General features: G+C 39.4%; 1 protein-coding gene and 1 non-coding gene across 2 annotated transcripts in view; both read left to right on the top strand.

The window, feature by feature from the left end:
* The first annotated feature begins 6,150 nt into the window (after positions 1-6,150).
* Positions 6,151-24,245, top strand: part of LOC135085215 (protein phosphatase 1 regulatory subunit 37-like) — a 37,204-nt gene continuing 19,109 nt past the window's right edge. Inside the window, exon 1 of the mRNA XM_063979971.1 lies at positions 6,151-6,615. Within this exon, the coding sequence (XP_063836041.1) occupies positions 6,417-6,615 (199 nt within the window). The 5' untranslated portion in view covers positions 6,151-6,416. The remainder of the gene's footprint in view (positions 6,616-24,245) is intronic.
* On the top strand, positions 17,644-17,716 carry Trnaa-ggc (transfer RNA alanine (anticodon GGC)). Its single transcript has one exon. It is a non-coding gene; the product is annotated as a tRNA-Ala (tRNA).

Here is a 24,245-nt window from a genome sequence, read left to right as displayed (position 1 = left end):
AAACTCTAAGGCACTTCTAGCAGACCTAGAAGCTTCAAATTTGGAATATAAGTAGTGTTTGGTGTATGAATCAAGGAAAAACTAAAATATTTGGGGGCACGGTAGTGCAACCGCCAAGTCGAGTAAAATTTTTCAATTTCGGTCCAGTTTTCTAGATACATAACTGCTGTCTACAAAATACAAAAAGAAATGATATTTGGGGGCACGGTAGTGCAACCGCCAAGTCGAGTAAAATTTTTCAATTTCGGTCCAGTTTTCTAGATACATAACTGCTGTCTACAAAATACAAAAAGAAATGAGATCCCATCAAAAACAATACTTGTCAAAAAAACCAAGTCTCGCAACTCAGTTGTTCTACGGTAAAAAGTTGTGAGATCCATGTAATACCAAGTCCAGGCCAGGAAATCTTTAACGTTTTACATAAATATATTGACTTGGCCATCGCATGAAAACACGTGTAAATTAAATTATTTAGTGCGATGGCCAAGTCAATAATTTATGTAAAACGTTAAAGATTTCCTGGCCTGGACTTAGTATTACATGGATCTCACAACTTTTTACCGTAGAACAACTGAGTTGCGAGACTTGGTTTTTTTGACAAGTATTGTTTTTGATGGGTATTATTATACAGAAGAGGTATTAAATATTAATACTTCATTCATCTACATATAAAAAATATGGTGGTGCTATGCTATTTTTGCGTCATTTTTCTGACTGAATGCAAAATTTAATTTTGGTCTTTTTTGAGTAAGAAATCCGTATTATTCCGAGTTCCAAAGTGCCAAAAGCTATATTTTCTACAAAAAAACCCATTTCAAGTCGATTTAGCCTGTTATTATTTAATTTATGAAAGAAAATAAAAAATACGAGTCTAATATTTTCTAATTATCTGTCTGACGGACAAATAATTGAAATTTTGTCATCTAGCCTATTCCCAAACACAATTAAAAGAAAAATTTTATGTTAGCTTATTATAATAATTGAATGTAATATGAAGTTTTACCATGCTTAGTTTAATGATTATGCCTTATACAGGGTGTCCCGTAAAGAGCGTGCCATACTTAAGGAGATTGACTAATGGATGGCCATAAAAAATCTATTTTGGAAAAGATCCATCTTTTTCATGTTTTTTTAATTCTCAATTTTGAGTCTTTCTCTTGTCGCTATATGTACAAATGAGCAGATATTTCTCTTATTCTTCTTTTTATACATCTTGAAAATACTATCCCATTTATAAACAGAGCAACAAGAGATAGGCACAAAATAGAGGATTTAAAATAACATGAAAAAAATCATATCTTTGAAATGGGGACATTTTTACTAAAGGATTTTTTTCGTATAGATGATCATTCATTAGTCTATCTATCATAAGTTTTGTACGCTCTTTACGGGACACCCTGTAGTAATATTAATTAGCCTGGACACTGTCGAATGATAATCTCGATATAATTCACAACTAAATTTAGTTAAGGGAGTTTGAAATATATTTTTAGAAGGAGATGAATGTTGAATTTTGTTGATACTTACTTGTATTGTTGAGTTTGGTTGTAGCGTTATAGAATAAAGGTCATAGCAGACTTATCAACTCGGAAAGGGATCAACGCCGTATCGCCTTCCGCGAGCTTTCAACCGCGAGGCGAGGCGTTTACGTTACGGTGCGGATAAGTGTGCGTTACAGTACGGAGTTTCATACAAAGAATACTGATTACGTTTCCCGGTTGTTAATGCCCGTTTTCACCATCAATCCCTAATTTTTAAGTGACCTCTATGGTAACACTCAATATGAATTTTGTTTGCATAGGGGTCACTTAAAACCTAGGGATTGATGGTGAAAACGGGCATAAGTGTCCTACGTCCTTAAGTGTGCTAATATATGACGGCCAAAAATGTCGAAGAACGAACGTCCAATGAGGGCTACCGTATTTGTTAGCCAGATGGCGCCACTGTCAACGTAAGGGTTTTTTTTATCCACAACGAGGAAGCTCTTAGCCTGTAACCACAAAATATAACAGAAGACAAACTCCATACTAAACGCGCTCGAGCCACGCACACATAGACACCGCTCTAGCAAGACTGTCTTGGACGAATGCGAGCGCGACGTGGCGCGACAGACGTTCGCCACACGTTCGCTGTGGTTCGCTTGAGTCACGCGCCGGTCAACCGCCTGTGATATTATTTTGTTTTGGAAATTGACGAAAATGAGTGAACAGAAAAAGTCGTATTATAATTGTTCGGTATTTGGTTGCTTAAACTCATCATTAAATACCGAATATTCATTTTTTAAATTACCAGTTGATTCGGGGAGGTAAGTAAGTTATTTATTTGAATTTCAATTGAAATTGAAAGCCAACTCAATTATTAGGAATATCGAATTGTTTTAGAGAGGTTTTAGGAATTATTGGATAACTAGCTTTTGCCCGCGGCTTCACCAGCGTGAAATTTAGTTTGTCACAGATCGTCATAAATTATAGCCTATAGTTATGTTATTCAGGGTTATAAACAATAATACTGTAAAGTTACATCAAAATCCGTTAAGTAGTTTTTGCGTGAAAGAGCAAAAAACATCCAGTCATCCAAACTTTCGCATTTATAATATTATAGTTGGATAATAGTGTCAACCACTCAACTAAATACTAATTCCTTCTCGTGTATTTGTTTGCAAACTATTACTATAATAACGTACTAAATATAAATAAGTATACGTGGATATCTGTTATTGTCTTTCTTGCATAGTATTAAGAGTAACATTTTTCTATCATAACGAAATAAACGCAACACATGACAAGACAACCCTAGCGCGACGGCCGAGCGTGCGAGCGAGAGAGGTATGCAAAGCGAGGTACATACATGAGTTTACCTTCTGTTATATTTTGTGCTGTAACTCACCTGATGGTAAGTGACGATCAGGCCGAAGGTGGAAGCGAGCTTCATCCGGAATCCTCAACCACGGAGGAACTGGCTATCTTACCTCTAACTGCCGGAACACAACAATGCTGTTAACATTGTTGTTATGGCGACAGAATTAGGTAAGATGGTGGTAGCTAGCCAGGCGGACTTAGAACAAGCCCTACCACCAAACAAACCGAACAGAAAAATCTGCCCCCACTGGGAATCGAATCCGGGACCACTGCGTCTGAAGCAGGTGGTGCTGAAGTAAACTATCGCTTTTTGTAATTTTATTATTTTCTTATTATTTCTCCAGTTGCGCCATTTAGTGAGCGCAAATACGGTAGCCTTCATTATTAGAATCATTTAACTACATTTCCAATGATAATTTCTCAAAAAACGGCCAATTTTGAGTCGGAACCGCGTTATGAGGGTTCCGTAAGCTCATTCAAGATGGTTGATATCTCTTCTCATATTTTACTTGAAAAATACACCATAGTATTTCCTTTCATGCCTTTCAGATTACTTTAAAATATAATTGTTTATAAACGTAGCAGGAAGGCGCTGGATGCAGGCCGCTACCAACCGGGCGATGTGGAAGTCATTGGGGGAGGCCTATGTTCAGCAGTGGACGTCCTGTGGCTGAAATGATAATGATAATATAACAGTTTATTTAAAGAGTCCTTATATGATGATAAGGAGTAAGGACTATGATGATGATGATGGTGATTGTTTGTTCTTACTACGGCTCATCTTGAAATGTGAGTGTGTTAAAAATGATATTTTATGATAAAATAACATGATATTTTGATAAAATTATATTTAGATGTGACTGCACTGATAATTTAGTAGTCTTTTATATGTATAATATTGTTTTATATGTCGTTGATAATAAAAAAATAATGGTCTTGAAAATATTTAACATTGGACGTTTTAAAAAATTTATAATGAATAAATGTAATATTTTTAACCTTTATAATGTGATGAAGTTTTTAAGTTTTTGTATGGTGGCCTAAATTACTTCCTTTAATAATAAATGATGAATTTCTCCATTATATTTTAATGTTTTGTACTATAAGATTCAGAATTGTATTGAGAAGTCATTGTTTTGGTAAGTTTTTATTTTGTCTGGCCAATATTTCTTGGGATGGCAAGTGTCTTTTTTTTCGGAAGTTTTCAAGGCATATTGTTGCTTGGTTAATTATGTACGTTAAGCTTGAAAGTGCCAGCTAATATTATGTGTAGTCCATTAGAAGAGTTTAAATATTGCCATGGATAAGTTTCATGACAAATGTTATACAAGTATACAATATGATATGTATGTATCGTTAGATATACATTGTTAGAGTTAAGAACAAAATTGTGTATAGATTGAATATAATGTGATGTTGAGTTTTAATAAATAATTTTAGTTACCTAAATTATGTGGTTTTCTTTCTTAGTATTCTTTACGATTATGTACCATCCTAGACAGCATCCCACTTAACATAAGGTGTGATTTCATTGCAATCAAATGCTTAGATTGAAAATTGGTAGGTTTCGATTCACTCAGGAAATTAACATAATATCTATAGGTATTTTGGCGAAAATAGAACAGTGGCCACAGAAAAAAAATACTGTATGTTATATAGGCCACTGCCAACTAGCCATTGTGGAAATCTTGGGGTTAGGCCTATGTTCAGCAGTGGACGTCCTATGGCTGAAATTATCATGATTATGATGATTCCAAAGCTATTTACACACATTTTATTTATCCAGGTTTATAGCCTGACCAGGAACATAAAAACCCTGGCATAGTGGCGCGTCAATTGCATTTGATAGTGCAACACTGAGTACAGTCGTACCTGTGTTAAATTAATAGGCTAACTTTATGTATCAGGATTCAGGATTACGGGCTAATTTGATATTTTCATAAATTAACGAAAAAATATTATTATAGGTAACCTGATTTAAATAAATTAAATGAAACCATCAATCGAGCTAGTAGAATTTATTTTATTATTCATCAATAATCAAATTCAGAACTTGAATATTCAACTGCAATGTCTGCTCATGAACGCTTCAAACTCGGTACTTCTTTCCCAATCCCATAAAATTCAACACTTAGAAGTGACAAAAATTTTTAAAATAGGTAGTTGAAACAAACCACAGCTAATTTTCATAGTGGACTGTACTATACGATAAACATGGTCAGTCAATTTGACAACCTTTGTCGGAAACATTATTCAATGAAAATATTGTCCAAACCCTTAGTATTTCTCTTCGACAAATACTTTAACACATTGTGAACCACTTTTCTTTCACGACTTTAAAAATATTTTAGCAATTTAATTCATAAAACCAATTGCGCACATTTAAAATAAACTTTGTTTACACTTTGACAGCAATAGACTGACATGCAAGGTGACATGTCAATGAAGTTTTCAGTTACTGTTGCCATTAAAAGAAATTAGTACCATTAGTTTTCCGCAACATGGCGAGGGTTTTTATGTTCCTGGTCAGGCTATACATTAGATATAATTATTTACCAAAGGGTAAAAAGGAATTGGCCTATAACTAACTCTCCACGCTGACAAGCATAATGTTAGCTTTTTGTCCTTCTAGCAAGCACCCAACGATATCCACGGGAAGAGTGGGGGTATTAAAATGAATATTGAATAATAAAGTATCATTAATGAATTAAATTAAATTTGAGTGAGAATAGGCACTTACTGGACAGGTAACTGTAGACGTGGGTAAGACCATAGTACTTTATTAATGAGTGTACCTACCCACAAAGACTATAAATCTAGAGTTATTAATAAAAATAATAAATAAAACGTTTATATATAAAAAAGAGAGGTGGTACATATTCTTGATAACGTTACAAAGTTATGCCATGCATAATAGCATGCTAGATATAGATACTAACTTTGCCTGTAAATGAGACCCAAACTGTGCCCAAACGTGCCCAAACTAAGAGATTAATGAATATACTTTTTGCGCCATCTGGTTAAATTATTATGTACTACTAAGTACGTCTACTTGCCGATAGATGGCGATAGCGTAGTTTCTATTAGTGCCATCTAGCGGTTGGTAGAAGACTTACTACAAATAAAAGCATTGCGTTTAACGCCATCTATTATTCATTTCTTAAACTTCTTAGTCCCTTTCTAATGTGTAGATGTCGCTACAGATTTTTTTGCATCTGGCAACATTGAATTCTACTAGCGACCTCTAGTGTCATTAATGAAAGACTTTCCTTTTGTCTCGTCCGATCCAATATGGCGGCAAACGGTGTATGAAAGGTGCGGAATGTTTTGGTTTTGGGACGAACAATAAAAATAGTGAAAAATCGACGAACCCCGAGAAAAACATGCAATGGCCGGCGCTGTAACGCGATTGCCTTGCTACTAATACTGAGTGAGATAACGTTACGCGGGTGTTGTGTCATTCTTGGTGTATTTTGAAAAGTGATTTTTTTCTGTGAGTTTTCTCGCTAATGTGTTCGCCTGTGGTATTAATATGTGACATCAGTTTACGCGATAGATATGTCTACCGATCCTGATAATAATACATGTCCTAATACGAGTGCTATCCAGGTTTTTGTTGACAGTGCCCCTGAATTAGTAGGGGATAGTAGTGAAAATGAATCTGACAAAAAGAAGAAAAAATCTCGAAATGTGTCCTTCCCTGATGAAGATCAGCTAGTGACCCAGTACTTCGAGCCGGCCAATCCTTGGCAGAATGGTAAGTGTACCTCTAACCTGATAAAATCTAACCAACATTATAGCAATACAACAGTCTATCATAGTAAAGATCAATTAAAAAACGAAGGTCTTCTATATTCCTGTGTGATTTCTACAATTAAAAACAAATTTATTGATTATGCACATCATATTTTTAAAGGCTCCAGAATTACACAAACAATCAACAACAGGTTATTAAATTTTCAATATTGTTGAAAATTATTCACATATATTTTTTACTACAAAATACATAAAACAAGCATAACATTGTAGGCACTGCGTACCTATATCAATAAATTAATGCCAATTATATTAAAGAGCAAAATATTGAAATTCAAAACATTTAACAGTAGGTAATAAACAGAATTCAATACAAAAATAATATTAATTACATAATTTAATATTTATCCTCAATTTAACGGTTATCCTGTTATTATTTATACTTACGAGCTAAAATAAAATAAAAACAAACCTATGTTTATTTTCTCTAGATCCCCTAAAATCAACTTTAACATAACTTTAACTTGAAACTTCCTTAAAGTGTTAACCCCCGCACCAATACCTATGCCAATACTCTTTAAGATTTTTTAACGCACTAAAGCTGGGTTGCACCGTCTTACTTTAACTTTGACAAACGTCAAAAATCTGTCAAACTCCATACAATAATCACCGGTCATCATTACGGTCAAAGTTTGGTGGTGCAACTTAGCCTAACAATCATACACTGTACAATACAGGCATGTCAGTCTTGTCCCAATAATGGGCAGACTCATGTTCTTATGGTAATCATTATTTTTAATTTTAACGTAGTTTTTTTGCCACAGATTCGACTATTGACCATGGTGTTCTATGCAAATGTTATAGGTATTTACTTTTTCTGTAGTTGTATCTAAAAATAAATGTATTTTTCTATCAGAGTAAATCTATCTTTCATAGTTATTGGTTTCAGTCCAACCTTCATAGGTTAGGTAAGGAATCTATCCATAAAATATATTTTGATATCCTATCTACTAAATAATAATAATAATTAAAAAAAAAGGCTTATTATTAAATCCTATCTACTACTTGACACCTAATTATGATAGAATGAAATTGATATCTCGTTTATTGATTCAGCTAGGTCAGGTACTTTTGAAGATCTAGAAGATTTTTAACGAACCCTTTTCCTTTTTGGTCCAGTGTTCTTAATTAACTAGACAATCTCCATTTTACATTTTAGGCATTAATATTAATATACTTTATTACTGGATTACAAGATATTTTACAACATTAATTAACCATTTCATTTTACAATTTAGCTACACTCATCTCCAGTTTGTCCTTGGACATAGGCCTCCTCCAATGATCTCCATGCTTCTCTGTTTCTAGCCATTTGTGGCCATAATGGCCCTGCTAATTCGCGGATACATTTTAGGCATTATACAATATGAAGTTTTAGGTACTTTGAACTGTTATTTGTAAAAGCAGACTTACTACATGTAAAAATAGATAAGAAATAATGTAAACAAACTGTAAGACTAAACATTATGAGATCATCGAAAATTATACATTATACTACCTTTTGTCTGTGACTTGGTCTGCATTAATTACTAAGCCTATGTTGCACCATCTTTCTACAAAAAAACACAAATTTTGGTTATAGTTATGTTTTAAGTAAGGTGTAACTCAGCCTTAGTCTCTCACATCACTTTTTATACTAAATTCTGTATGTCTCATTTTAACAATGATTAGGTTTTCCAATACAAAGTTTCATCTTTATGTTTTTCCCTTAAAATATACCTAACTACTTTTATCTCCAATATACAATCTATCATTTCCAATATCATCTGGTTATATGCCTTAAAAAACACACCTAATAAGGACAGATTTTTCAATCATCAAGATATCTTTTAACTGAAGAATAAACTTGTCATTTTGACATATTTCCCATACTGAAACTGTCAATATGGTAAACTTAATCTTCAGTTAAAAGTTATCAGACGATTGAAAAATCAACCCTAAATAAAATAACATTGAAATCATAGAATTAAAATCTATTCTCTCTTAAAAAATTGTTTTCATGTAAACATAACACAGACTTATTACATACTTTATTTTAACATGTACCTATAATACAACACTGCCTAGAACAGATCTACGTAGATATAAATAAAAACATTGTTCACAATGATATCCTTTAATCGTTCCAAGTGCAGAGCAACAAGGCACAATGTGTTGCATCATTGCAACCATTACAATCGCAGCATCTGGCAAGATGTCAAGCTGTTTCCTCGTACTGTGAGAATATCGGAATGCCTTTGTTTATTTGCTTTGTTGATTGTGACTGGACTGCGGTGATAATTAATTTCGTTTGATAAATTAATCGCACGGTTGGTAGCGGCCTTTTTTTTAACCCAGGAAAATGGCCTATCCATACCTACGGCGGGACCCAACACGCCCCCACTTAATGGGGGGCCGACAGGATTAGCCGGGACCACGAGGCCAATCGCGTCTCCAACCTGCTGGCCACCACCAAGGGGAGGAAGAAGCGAACGGTCGTATAACCGCCTTCTAACTCCCCTGGTTGGTCGCTACCAACTTGCAACTTGGGTTGGTAGCAGGCCGCTGCCTGCATCCAGTATTCCAGTGCCTTTCTGCTACCTTTGTCAGGTAGTTACCGTTACCGTGCGATCTGGAACTCATTGGTGGAGGCCTATGTTCAGCAGTGGACGTCATTTGACTGAAACGTAGCGCAAAACTAGATTCGACTGGATTGATAACGGGATATCCAACACAAAAAATTTTTTTCTAATCGGTCCAGTATTTCCTGAGAATAGCGCGTTCAAACAATCTCTTCAGCTTTATAATATTAAGTATAGATTGATAATAATAGGTAGATTTATTACTAGGCCGAGGTATAGGGAAAATTTAGCTAGCACGTCTACGGCAGACTGTAAATAAATAAACACTGATAACACGACTGATAAGAAACCCAATGGAGTTGGATGCAGTAGGCTTACTAAAGCCCGGTTGCGCTCGCACACTTACTGCGGGCGCCCATCGCACAGTCGCGACAGCAATATAATTACGCGCAAGCGATAAGGATGGGTAGCTTGGGGTCATTGGACAAAATTCTACGTGCTCACAGACCAGCCTATAGCCAATCTATGTGTCGCGGAAGTCTAAGGCTACGGCCGGATACTCGCGACACCTCGTCTCAGGCGATCACGGAACGCCGCGGAGGTTTTAGTGGGTATATCTCGTCCTTTTCAGGGCGGAGCAGCCCCCTTCTCAGGGCGCCGGGAGTCCCACACACCACCCTGTCCCCCGGCAGTGGTGACGGTGCGCAAAGCATTTCCTCTGCGACAAAAAAAAACTAACCAATCTATACTTTACGTTCTTCGAACTCCTATGATGCTCTTCTGATTAATTTCGTTGCGGGTCCAATGACAGTTTAACTTTCCCCCGGGACAATCTTGACGTTTACTGGTTGGGTTGTTAGCGGTCAAGCTGTAGATCATGGCTACACAGGGGTTGCAGCGGTGGGAACGAGAGGTGGGAATAGTCCCGTAGATAATCGATACTGTCGCCTAAACTGCTAGTGGGACATTTCTATTAAACAATACTTGTAATTGAAGTCGGTCCTGTTTTTTACTGGTCCAGTTTAATGACAAAACCGAATAGCAAACTCGGACTCTGTTTTTGAGTGGGTAATTTGTGGTGATGTCACTCATTTCAGCCACAGGACGTCCACTGCTGAACATAGGCCTCCCCCAATGATTTCCACATCGCCCGGTTGGTAGCGGCCTGCATTTATCGCCTTCGTGCTACCTTTATGAGGTCGTCGGTCCACCTTTTAGCTAAAATCGCTACTTTTCTCAAAAAGGCAAAAAGTTTAATACTACTGCTTTTCTTCAATTGTATTATTTATCTTTGTCAGATCTTTCGCCGCATAGAAGATCTAAACCCAAGACGATAAGTTCGAATTTGCAACGTTCACATTTGCTATCGTTCCAAGGTTGCTATAACCAATTGTGAATTGTACTTCCTTGTTTGAAAGGCTTCAGTTAAGATAACTCATTCATTGTGTCATTATCATCAATTGCTAGCTTATGCCTGTGGCTTCGCTCGCGAATTTACGGTACAGTAATTGTTAAATAGTTCATGACACCCTAAGTCAGAAAAAAGGAGATCCGTAGGAGAACCAGAGTGACTGACTGACATAGCCCGCAGAATTGCTAAAATCAAGTGGCAGTGGGCGGGGCACAAAGGTTCTTGAATGGCGACCACGAGCCGGAAGACGTAGCGTGGGCAGGCCTCCCACTAGGTGGACCGACGATCTGGTGAAGGTCGCGGGAGGTGCCTGGATGCGAGCGGCGTGGTCTTTGTGGAAATCCTTGGGGGAGGCCTTTGTCCAGCTGTGGACGTCTTTCGGCAAAGTGACCAAAAAGTTGACAACGCAACCTTATACCAATTGCTAAAAAGACATGTTGCGAACTTATTGGCTACTTTGGGTGTCACGAACTATTAGACGCTGACTGTACTGTAACATAAGCGAACGAACACAATCAGCCCAGCTTAAAGTTTATTTATGTCCACAACGAAGAAGCTCTTGGCCTTCCATATCACCTGATGGAAAGTGATGATCAGGTCGAAGGTAAAAGCAGGCTTCCGGAATCCTCAGAAGAACAGGCTATCTTACCTCTAAAGGTACAAGTCCAAGATGAACTGCAGACCGCAAACTGCAACCGCAAACAGCAAATCTCTATGAAATCCCCACCGCGGCTTGCAGCTTTCATAGAGGACTTGTATCTTAACTGCCAAAACATAACGATGCTGTTAACTTATCATCAGAATTTTCAGGTATTATTATAATAGTAACATATTTGTCCCTTAGTCACCCTGCCTGCGTCCAGCGCTTCCTTGCTACCTTTATGATGTCGTCGGGTTACCTTGTGGGTGGACGTCCCACGCTGCGTTACCCAGTACGCGGCCTCCATTCCAGAACCTTGCTGCCCCATCGGCCGTCAGTTCTGCGTACTATGTGCCCTGCCCATTTCCACTTCAGCTTGTAAATCTGTCGGGCTATGTCAGCGACTTTAGTTCGTTTACGGATCTCCTCATTTCTGATTCGATCTCGTAAAGTCTCATAATTTCAAAGACTAAAATCCCGCTAACATCGTTAAAAGCACACAAAGATGGAGTTATATTTAGACCGGGAACGGTATTTTCCTATGTTTTGAAAACTGTTTTGGCACTCGTTTCGGTGTAAACTTGTTTATTGACGGTACGTGGAGATTATTGGCATCACCTTTTGATTGTAAACGAATAAATTAAAAGGTTTATAACGTACGTGTGGTTCCGGAAGAGAGGAATGGGACCACTCTTCCCGTGGATGTCGTAATCATAATGCTTCAACCACACCAACGCGTGCAGATCGCTATCGCCGGCGCAATCAAAGGTTGACCTCTGTGATTGGTCACAGCACAGGATCGACAGGTCGCGTGAACTGTCATAGGTCGCGCGACCTGTCATTGATCTTTGATCGCGCCGGCGATGGCAATCTGCACGCGTTGGTGTGGTTGAAGCTTAAGAGATTATGCGAACATCAGGTTGTCTAGTTCCCATAGTACAAGCTTTGCTTAGTTTAGGACTAGAGACGCATTGTAAAATGTCCAAGGCCTCCCCAACCCGTCTGGCCAACATGGGATGATGTGTAGGTACATATTAAACTACAAATTATTGTTAAACTAAACGTTAACTGTTTACGTTGGTTTATCTAACGGTGCGAAAACAAGCGATATCGTGCTGATAAGTTATATTGTTGCCTAGTCTAGGATAGTCTGGTACATACGTAAATAGGTAGTTATGACATAATAATTAATTTAATTGTAGGCAGGCCTCCCACCATGTGGTCGACGATCTGGTGAAGGTCGCGGAAAGAGCCAGGATGCGGGCAGCGCAGCCGGTCGTTATGGAAATCCTTGGGGGAGGCCTTTGTCCAGCAGTGGACGTCATTTGGCTGAATCGAACGAACGAATTAATTTAAGGGATTTTTGTTACTTTTATTGTATCTTCGAACTAGCTGTCTTGACTTATGGTCCTATGTCCCCTAGATGGGGCAGAGGGCGTCCACAACAGTCCTCCATCTCGTTCGGTCTTGAGCTTCTCGCTTGATCTCGCTCCAGGTCTTGCCGATCTTCTTCGCCTCGTCCGCTACAGTGCGCCGCCAAGTTTGCCTGGGTCGACCACGTTTGCGTTTTCCTTGGGGATTCCAATCCAGAGCCTGCTTAGGGATGTGATCGGGGTCCCTTCGGAGAGTGTACGACGGAGAGTGAGAGAACTAGCTGTGACCGCGACTTAGGGGGCGTCCATAAATTACGTGAGACAATTTTGGCTATTTTTCAACCCCCCCGCCCCCCTTGGTGAGATTTGGTGAGATTTTGCCTGACCCCCTCCCCCACCCCCAAATCTCACGTGATATTAAAAAAATCCGAAATTTAATAGTTTTGGAGTAATTTAACTGAGAAACATTTTTTTTGTGTGCTTTAACGTTGTCGCTAACGAGTGCATCAAAAAGATCTATAAAGTTGAAGATTTTAGTTCTTGAAAGTATCTGCTACGGACGCTGTACAATCATCATACATTTTAATGTATGTTATTTTTTACACAGTCGCTAGCGGATGACGATTGATGTAAAGTCGCACTGAGCCCACTGATTACGAATAGATCCAGAAAAACACGTGTAGGTAGTGACAGCGGTTAGTACTAGGGTCACATTGTTTTTTTACAAAAGTACCTAGTCTAATTGTTCCTTTCTACAAAATCGCTAATAATCTAGCAAAATCGATTTTGATAAAAAAAGAACTTGTTTTATAATTTTCTTAATTTCGTCATTTTTTCTGCATTTTAGTATTCACACATGCATTTTTAGTTTTATTTGTTTAGACTGTACAGAATAAAATGACATTATCATCATACAAAAATCATTTTTTAGTCTTGACAAGGAACCCTTATAGTTTCGATATGTCTGGCTGTCTGTCTGTCCGAGGTTTTGCTTGGAAACTATTGGCATTAGGGAGCTGTAATTTAGTAGAGGTATGTATATTAATCACGCCGACAAAACGGTAGAATAAAATTATGAAAAAAATTTTTTTTTAGGGTAGGGGACTACATGTAAAGTGGGGATGATTTTTTTTTTCGTCTTCTGCCCCATCGTGTGGGGTATCGTTGGATAGGTCTTTTAAAATGGCTTAGGGGTTTCTAAGACCATTTTTCGATTTAGGGATCCGTTTGCAAAATGTTAAAGTTTGAAGTGCCAATTTTTGTCCGAGTAGGTACAGAGTTTGTTACTGTTGGCTTGATAAATCTGGAAAAATTCAAGATTATAGTGCTTTTTATGAACTTTCAAGGAAAACTATAGCGGTTAAGATAGATCAGTTAGTTCAAGAGTAATAGTCTCGTTTTACTCATGTATTATAAAATTTCATACCTAATAAAAATTCCTTAGAAGAAAATATTAAAAGTGACTTTAGATGAAGTAATTGCTTACTTCTGAAATATAATTATTGTGATAACGACGGACAACTACGGAACCCTACACTGCGCGTGCCACGACACGCACTTGGCCAATAGGCTAGTTTCCTAAAAAAATTTTTTTAGTCCGTTAATTTTAGTATAAAAAAATATTGGACATGTATATTTTTAATTGTCAATCAAACAAATAATTACCAAGTTATAGTGCGTTGAAGTTCCGCGCGACGTCACAAAGTTCTGCACTTTTGAGCACTCATTGACGTCACGGGCCTTTTCTTTAGAACCTCGCTTCGGCACGCTTTATCTCTTTACATTTTCATTAGTTTGAAAAAGTGAAAAATACGTGTCGAGTATTTTTTGATAAGCTAAATGACGGACTAATTAAAACTCTTGCTTTTTTACCCAGGAAACGTCCCTATTTATTTACTTAAGATTTAACCCAGTTTTCTGGCAAACTCTATTTCTCTATTTCTTGTGGGAAAAAATACGTGATATTTCCCGAGACCCCCCCTCTCCCCCACGTGAGATTTAGTGAGGTTTTTGTTGACCCCCTCCCCCCCCTAAAAGCCTCACGTAATTTATGGACGCCCCCTTACGCGTGAAAATAGTTAAATAATATTTCCCGTTTTTGCAACATTTTTCTTTACTAAGCAGTAAAGAAAAATGTATGTAATGTAATGTACAGTCAATACTGTAGGGTGATGTTATGTAGCCTGAGGCCTTCCTCGATAAATGGGCTATCCAACACAAAAAATATTTTCAAATCGGACCAGTAGTTCCTGAGATTAGCGCGGTTCAAGCAAACAAATTCTTCAGCTTTACAAGTCCAAGTCGTAGAACAAAAAGTACCTATTTGCTTATGATGTCTGCCATCTAGCCCTGCGAGGTTGGTGGTCTTTTGCAAATAAATAACAGTATAACTTCTGTAAACTATTTGTTGTTTTCCGGCAGTTAGAGGTAAGATAACCAGTTCCTCCGTGGTTGAGGATTCCGGGTGAAGCTCGCTTCCACCTTTGGCCTGATCATCACTTACCATCAGATGAGATACAGGCCAAGAGCTTCCTCTTTGTGGATAAAAAAAACTAGACTCCTATAGACTATAATGTATGTCTAGCGCTTAAGGTTCGGTCGCTTGTTTCGAGAACGGGTCTGCGTTGCCCGCCCCGCTCCCGCGCCGCCGCCGCTCCCGCCCCGCTGCCCGCTAAACTCGAGGCTGAGGCCTAACTCAGTCAGTACCTGAGGTATGGGAGCGCTACGAGAGGGATGACGACATTGACATATGATATGACAGGGCATATAAATCTGAAGTCTCGCTGACGTTTGATCCTCACAAAATTACCCTCCCGTGCCGCAGCCATACCTCAGGCATTGACGGAATTAAGCACTTGACCTGTGACCTGTAGTCACGTCCACAAATTAATTATCAAGTATGTATAGCTATTTTTGTCATAGGATACATGAACTTTTCTTCGAAGAAGCGTTCTTTTTTCGGCATTTACGCAAAGCAAACGCTGTTATCAGCACTATCAAACATAGTGATATAATTTTACGATCGTTATCACCGATCGGTCATGCGCACTTTATCGATTACAACATGCGTAATCGCATTGGAACACTATAGTTTACTATATTTTTTACAAAAAAATATAAATAATTATTTGGTCACTTACATAAAAACTTACACAGGTTCTGAATTCTCAAAACCGGAGTACTTATGCTTAGGGTTAAATTATAATTTAGAAAAAAAATCTTTAATATTGTTTAATTTAAGTATTTAATATTTTTGCTCAATTACGGTTTGTCACAAAAAGGCGATTTTCGTACCACGTTATCAAAGATAGTTAATGTTTGAAAAATTATCAATTTCCCAATTAAACCACTGATATTACGAAATAACTAATTTACGCGGTTCAATAGATAAGCAACGCCATCTAGGGAAAATAAACATAGTTTTTACTATTTGAAAGATGACTGACATGCCAGAAGTTAAGTAACTTAATATCTCAAAAGAAATTAATTAGGTGATTGCTATAATAGTAATTAGCCTATACATAGTTATTGGCATATTGGATTGTTAATAAGTAAGAGACAAAAATATTTACTACATTGGACTGCATATTGCTCAGAAAAAATATTTGTCTTTTTTCCTCTCTTAATAACTTCCATTAGGCTTGTTTCTTTTCATTTTAGGCAAGTTGGCCAATAACTATGTATTGGCTAATTACTATAGCGATCACCCTACATTATTTCACTCCAGGCTTTTTACCCTTCGCTCCTTACAAAAACTTTAAAATAGAGATGTTTCCTGGGTAAAAAAGCAAGAGTTTTAATTAGTCCGTCAGTTAGCTTATCAAAAACTACTCGACACCTATTTTTCACTTTTTAAAACTAATGAAAATGTAAAGAGATAAAGCGCGCCAAAGTTCTAAAGAAAAGGCTCGTGACTTCAGTAAGTGCGTAAAAGTGCAGCACTTAGTGACGTCGCGCGGAACTTCAAGGCACTATAACTTTGTAAGTATTTGTTTGATTGACAATTAAAAATATACGTGTCCAATATTTTTTTATATTAAAATTGACGGACTAAAAAAATTTTTTTACGAAACTAGCCTATTATCTCTAAAGGTCAGTTACCCAACCCGTCTGGCCAGCGTGGGGAGTTTAGGCCGAATCCTCCATTTGCCTCTGGTAAATGAGGGTTTTCGCGTACGAAAGATCCGCTAGATGGCGGGACGGGGATGTGGGGTCTGACTGCTGCGTGATTGGTGGATTTTGACATATCTGTCAATGCCATGTCAAAAATAACCAATCATGCAGCATTTGAACCTCGCGTCTACGTATTGCCATCTGGCGGATTTTTCATACGCAAAAACCCTCATTAGAGAGGGTCGTGCTCCTGCAGTGGAGACTAAATGATCTGATGATTTTCTAGCTTTTGAGGCGACTATAGCTCAAAGGTGTCACTTTCAGACTGCTGATTCGTCGGTTACTCGGGAGTTTCGAACTAGGCTAGATTAAATTGTTGCGCTATAGGCCTAAGATGCGCGCCGCGATAAGCGGTTATCACGCCATTTTATCGATTTTCCCCATACATTTTGACGTCGATAAAAGTTATCACGGCGCGCATCTTAGGCCTACTGGAGAGCAAGAAGGTAATCCTACTTCCTATCCTACTAATATTATAAATGCGAAAGTTTGTATGGATGTCTGGATGTTTGTCACTCTTTCACGCAAAAACTACTGAATGGATTTTGATGAAACTTCACAGTATCGTAGTAGGCGATCTGTGACAAACTAAATTTCACCCGGGTGAAGCCGCGGGTAAAAGCTAGTGAGACATGTAAATGCTCCATTAGGGAATTAAAAGTATAAATATTTTTTTCTTTAAATATTTGACAACTAGCTGACTTCGTGCCGCCAATAAAAAGTTGTCATCAGGGATAATGTAAGATTCTAAAGGTGAAAGAATTATTTAAATCGCCCCAATAGTTTTGATAGGAGCCTATTATAATTGTTGATCTAAGTAGCTCAGTTGGAAGAGCAGTCGCCCGGCAAGCGATAGGTCGTGGGTTCAATTCCCGTCTTAGGCAGTTCGATTTTTTCAAGTGGTTTATTTAAAATTTAGTTTAAAAAGCGACTCTAATTGCTTAGATATTTTAATTACAGAGCCTATTCATTACAAAGTAACAATAAAATCTTTCCTCTTTAAAATATTAGTTTAAACTGTGACAATAAAGCTTTTCCTATTTTTTTTTTCTAAAAAAAGGCTGACAGCCCTAATGACGTCACACCACGTGACTCGCGCGCAGACAGCGCGGCGCGCGCCTTTTTATAATTGCGCACGCGCAAATTGCCTCGCGGGAAGCGCATAATTACTATCACGCTATAGCCTTGCGCCGCGGCTCCAGTCGGCCCTTAAGTAGAGCATCCTTTTCCTTAGATCATTGCTTGTTTTCACCATCAATCCCTAATTTTTAAGTGACCCCTATGGTAACACATAAATATGAATTTTGTTTTCATAGTGGTCACTTAAAAATTTGGTATTGATGGTGAAAACGGGCACATGCCTACTTAATCTTCTGACTAATAGTTCGTCTTGCTAGTCTTGATACTTTATGTCTAGGATATTACGCCCGTATTTACAACGATGCTTGCTTAAGTGAAGCAGCAAATCGAACGCGCAGCGTTTAATAGAGCTCTGTGATTGGTTCGTGTGTCACCCTGTGCGTCCTCGCGCACTGTGAGACCATAGTAATGTTTGTGAATACGGGCGTTAGATGAGTGGGTTTTAAATCGCAAGCAATGCTAGTACATATTTAGAATTCCTTTGCAACATCTAATTGGTTTGTTCAAAGTCCAATAGGCAGTTAGATCTGTAATTTATAAGTGGAAAAGTTGTTTCTGCCTGTTGCGTTTTCATGTTATTTTTATCATAATAAGCAATGGTTTCAATTAGCTTTGTATTATAAGATCTTACTTTTTTTTACAAGCCTTAATATAGACTTCGCTTGTTAGTTAGTGTAGTACAAATCTTGCTACTGAATTTAAGACCAATTCTCCGAAACCGATTGAGCTAAAATTTCTAAAAAGAAATTAGTTTTTAAAACCTTAATTTTCGCGAGTTTCATGTCTCCAGAACCAATGAAAATAATTGAGCAGAATCAAAGATGAAAATGGAAAGATAACTTGTTCTGTTTCTTTTACACGCTTACTTGAACCACTGTAAAATTTGGGTAGAGTTTTCTAAAAACGGGTCTTCCCCGGGAAGAACATACGGCGTTTTATGCCGGTCTTTGAAAGTGATTAAATCTTTTTGTGATGAACAAAACCCGCTGGCAAAAGTTTCTAATTTATAAGGATACTAAGTAATACTAACTTTCCGCCCGCGGCTTCGCCCGCGTGAAATTTTGTTTGTTTTTTTTTGTTGTCACAGTTAAACTTTATCGCGCGCGTCCCAGTTTCAAAAACCGGGATAAAAACTATCCTATGTCCTTTCCCGGGACCTAAACTATCTCTATGCCAAATTTCATCAAAATCGGTTCAATGGTTTAGGCGTGGAAGCAAGACAGACAGACAGAGTTACTTTCGCATTTATAATAAATATTAGTATACAAGAAGTATAGATGTACAGCAAAACTCATTTCGTGCTGCTCCATACCTTATAACCTTGCAGTAAGACTTAAAAAGTTCACGTTACAAAATAGGCGTGTGAAGGACCACGCCACAAAATGGGAGTGTTTGACAAACATCGCCGAACTGTGAGGTACTCAGAATAGATTTGGCTCACACCCTGTTATTGTGCAAGCTGGCCAGTGACATCATCGGAGGTGGCTCAATGATGAGTTAGGGATGCTAGTCATTGGCTTTAGTTTCGAGAAGTCAGGATCAGCATTTTCCAGTTTACTTCTGGGTGTAAAAGTCTATTTATCATCCTTTTCTACCATCCTATTCCTGAGAATAAAGGCACATAATTGATATCTGCTAGGGAAGCTAATCTTTGGCTTTTGAGATAGGCAGAAACGGGACTGTTCCCATCTCTCGTTCACTCCTGTGTAGCCAGGAGCTACAGCTTGACCGCCTATAGAAACCCAACGAATTAAGGTCAAGTTTAAGCATGACCAAGTTTCAAGACCCGCAACGTAATTAATCAGAAAAGATGCTGCTAGTCAATGGCTTTAGATTTCGAGAAGTCAGGACCATTATTGTAGCCTTTCTCAGTATATTTCTGGACGTAAAAGTCTCTATCAACCGTCCTGTTCCTGAGAATAAAGGCTCACACCCTGTTGTAAACTGAGCTAGGGATGCTAGTCATTGGCTTTTTGTTCCGAGAAGACAGTAACACCATTTCAGTTATGACAGTCCACTGCTGCACATAAGCCTCTCCCAAGAAGCGCGTTTAAGCAGGATTATGGCTTTATCCAGCCACTGTCAGCTCTCTTCTTGATGTTGTCGGTCTCAGGAGCGTCCACAGTGTTTGTCGGGACATGGTTTCCATTCGAGAATTTATTTCAACTGTCATTGATTCTCAAACATAATAATTATGCTAGCTAGAACTGTGTCCATTCGTTCGTTCGTTTCAGCCGAAAGACGTCCACTGCTGGACAAAAGCCTCCCCCTAGGATTTCCACAAAGACCGGTCCTGCGCCGCTCGCATCCAGGCACTTGACCCAAATTCCCAAGCTTACGCCTTCCCATAGTTTTACATACAAAGGTAGAAAAGACCAAGTATTAAGTAGAAATGCTATCCAAAGCTTCGAATCTTTACATCCCTCTCAAGCAAAGCGAGATGCCCGCATGAGCGACAGTGACGGACACACTCGAAACTATGTAAACGGTACAGAGTCGTCTTGTTAGTCTCATCTTCTTAAAAATATTGCCGGCTAGCGTGCGTTTGGAATAGTTATCATAAAGAATGCTAGAGAAATCGTTGCGAGATGGCATTGAGACTGCAGTTGCTATGTAAATGTATTGAATTAGATGGTCCTTCGAGCCGGATATGCGCCGACCTACGTGTCGAGTCGACCTCATCACGAACACATTACCGCACAGAAAATTACTTGTGTCCTTTATTCGCCTTTTCCTCTATTTAGACATAAAATACATTAGCTTCAGTAGTATTACTTTGTCCGTAATCTATGGTTACCAGGGCCGGATTAACCATCTCGGGGCCCCTAGGCACAGCTCGTTTCGGGCCCCCCTTTTTTTGTCGCGGAAGAAATGCTTTGCGCACCGTCACCACTGCCGGGGGACAGGGTGGTGTGTGGGACTCAAAAGGACGGGGTATACACACTAAAACCTCCACGGCGTTCCGTCATCGCCCAAGTCCAAGTGTCGCGAGTGTCCGGCCGTAGCCTTAGACTTCTGTGACACCACCGGCGACAGCTCGCCTACACGACGGACCCTACACGACGCCGACGGGAATGGCCCGAAACGCCATTCCCATCAGACGGAGGTGACAAGGGTTCCCCCGCACCCCCGGCCTGCTGGCCGCCACCTGGAGGGAGAGTAGAACGATCGTACAACCGCCTTCTCCACCCCCTTCTCCGCCTGTGGAGCGATGAGGCGAGAGGATCGTACTTCCGCTCGCGCTCCGCTGCCTCTTTCTGAAGGATGACCTCTTCGCAAAAGGAGGCGACCGCCATCCAGCATCCTTCACTTCCTAGCATGGCGTTGACCAGGCTCGGAAGCGAAAGATCCCGGCCCACGAGCGCAGTGAGGACACGGCGCTACTCCTCCCAGCTTGTGCAGACCGCAAGGGTGTGCTGCACCGTGTCATTCGCCGCGTCGCATTTGTGGCACAGCGGGGATTCCTCTCGCCCGATCCTATGCAGGGACGAACTGAAGCAGCCATGCCCGGTCAGCACCTGCGCCAGACGGAACGTGAGGAACCCGTGCGGTCGTTCCAACCATTGGTCCAGAACAGGACCAATGGCGTCCAGATTGCGGCGGCCAAACTGCGCGCGAGTCATGTCTTCCTTCCAGCGGTCGATCATGATCTCGCGCTCTTCCTACTTGACGGCACCGCGCCGTTCCGGGGCCGGGCGCTTTTCACGCGCCTTCTGGTCTGCCATCCAGTGATAGATAACAAACAAGACTCCAGCTTCTAGCTCCCAATGAGGAGTACCAGCGAGGACGCACGCCGCAGCGTGCCCTACCGTTCGGTAGGTCCTTGAGACTTTCTGCGCTATGGGCCTATGGCCCGCTGGGGCCTGCGAGAAGGGCGGCATTCTCCCTCTTGTTGAGTGCGTCCGCCCAGATTGAGGCGCCATACAGCGCCATGCTCCTCAGAACGCCGGCATAAAGTCGACGACACCTCGTTTGTGGCCCTCCCAAATTCGGGAGGAGCCAACTCAGTGCGCCGGCTGCCTTGAGGAGGCGTGGCGCTAGTCCGTTGAAGTGCGGGCTAAAATGCCTTCTCCCGTCAAGCGTGAGGCCCAGATATTTCATCTTTGACGTCAATCCTAACGTCCTCAACCACAATGTGGGCGTCGGGAGGGCCCAGAAAGAAGAGGGCCTCGGTCTTCTCCAGCGCGACTTTCAGCCGAAGAATGTGCCGCCCGCTGACGCCAGCCGTGCCGCGGCCCCAAATGTCTTCCCCCGGGCAGTGACCAGGGTGTCATCCGCATAGCATATGGGTCATTCCATCGTTTCGGGTGTTACGTTCGTACACACATATTCAACAATTTCTTGTATTTTGAAATAGTATTTTAATAATATTAGTGCCTTAATCTGTCCGTTTTTATTTGTTTTATCTAAATAATAAAGTTAGTGCAGCTTAGAATGTAGGATAACGAAAATATGAGTCGAAAAGTGTGCGTTTCGGGCGTTACGAGATTTTGCCTCTATATTCTGACTGTTGCTGCATTTACTCGAAATTTAGCGAATTTTCTTAAGGAATCATACCTAAAACTTACAGGACTTCTAAAGTATGAAATTTGCAAACCATGTAATATACAATCACTGTTACATAAAACGTTTTACTATTTTTTAATAATTTTTTTCTTTGTTTCGGGTGTTACAATGGTTCTGTTTCGGGTGTTACGAGTACGAAAATGCAACGCGTTTTATCGATAAAATCGGTGTTTTATTAGTCTCTAGGTACTACAAAATAAGGAGTACAACAAATAAACACAAATAGAGCGAATTCTGGTTTGAAATTACGAAGCAGCTTTTCTTAAAAAATATACAAAGTTCAAGTTTAATTTTTCCTCAGAATATAGCTTTTTCTATTGTTTTTGGCTTGAAATAGCATTACTTTAATTTCTAATTACGATATTTAATGTAAATGTCAAACATCGAGACTTTTTAGCAATACCTTAATTTTAGTGTTAAGTCGACATTTCAAAAATATCATAAATAGAGAAATATGACTCCTTTTCCGACGCCAGCGCTAGTGGGAGGTCGAAGGACACTCACAGTAATACTTTTTGACTTCTCCAAGCAATATACACACATTATCGACATATTAATAAAAATGTAATACCCGAAACGTTTCGGGTGTTACAGTTTTTAATCAAGAAAGAAACATACTAAATTAGTATCATGCTCAGATATTAGTTAGTATTTGAAATCATTACTACCATGACCTTACTTTTACCAAATATTGTTATCCTAATCCATGTGTAAGGTACAATAATAAAACAAATACCTGTTTTTTTGTTTCGGGTGTTACATCGCCGAAGTAACAAGAAAACACACTTAAAACTTGATGATTATCAATTTTTTGGGACTATGGCGCTATCTACCAATACAATGATAAATACTCTCAAATCATATAGTGGCAAAACGTTTCACAGATTGATAGTTTTTTTTTTAATCGTATTACCAATAATTAGAGAGAAAAATGATCATTCAGACTGTTGACTTAAGTATAGACTTTGAAGACTAATAACTTAAAAATTACTTGTTTCTTGCAGATTTTTTTTGTTGCACATTATAATTTGGAATGTTTACTTTCAAAATTCATCAGATTTAATGCGAAAAGAACATATTTAGTTTTTAACCCTCGGTAACATTTGTCATGGAATGACCCATATGAAACTCATGCCCGCGAGAAGGACGCCCCGGAGGAGCCAGTTGAAGCCTTAGGTTCCACAAGAGTGGACCGAGCACCGAACCCTGCGGAACCCCGCTGGCTACGCCGCACCGTTAGAGCTGCTGGCTGTCTCTGTTAACATACAGGACTTCGCGATTCCGTAAGTAATCGGCCAGCAGCTCTCGAAGTTACTGACACTGAGGCACTCTGTGATGTTGAAGTGCCTAGAATATGGTGGAATGAGGGATGGTATTGAAAGCGTTGGCTATATCGAATGATACAGCCAACACACCCTCAGTCACCCCTCTCCCTAGCCTCCGCAGTGAGGCTTTTTAGCCTCTGAAGGGTGTCGACGGTCGACCTGTCATGTAAACCAAAGCAGTAATGCCAACGTTACGAAAATGAATTAGGTTCCACAATATCGAAATAATTATGACGATTGAATGTGTAAACCAAAATAAGACGAAGTTTTAAGGTGGTTTGAGTTTTGTTACATAAAAATAATCTTTAACATTTTTTTTTTCATTTTTTATTCGGGAGTGCTGGGCCCCTGGTTATAGTGGGCCCCTAGGCACTGGCCTAAA

The sequence above is a fragment of the Ostrinia nubilalis genome, chromosome 28 (assembly GCF_963855985.1).
Source record: "Ostrinia nubilalis chromosome 28, ilOstNubi1.1, whole genome shotgun sequence".
Classification (NCBI taxonomy): Eukaryota; Metazoa; Arthropoda; class Insecta; order Lepidoptera; family Crambidae; genus Ostrinia; species Ostrinia nubilalis.
The sequence above is the reverse complement of the archived record's forward strand: the minus strand, read 5'-3'. Positions and strand labels throughout refer to the sequence as shown.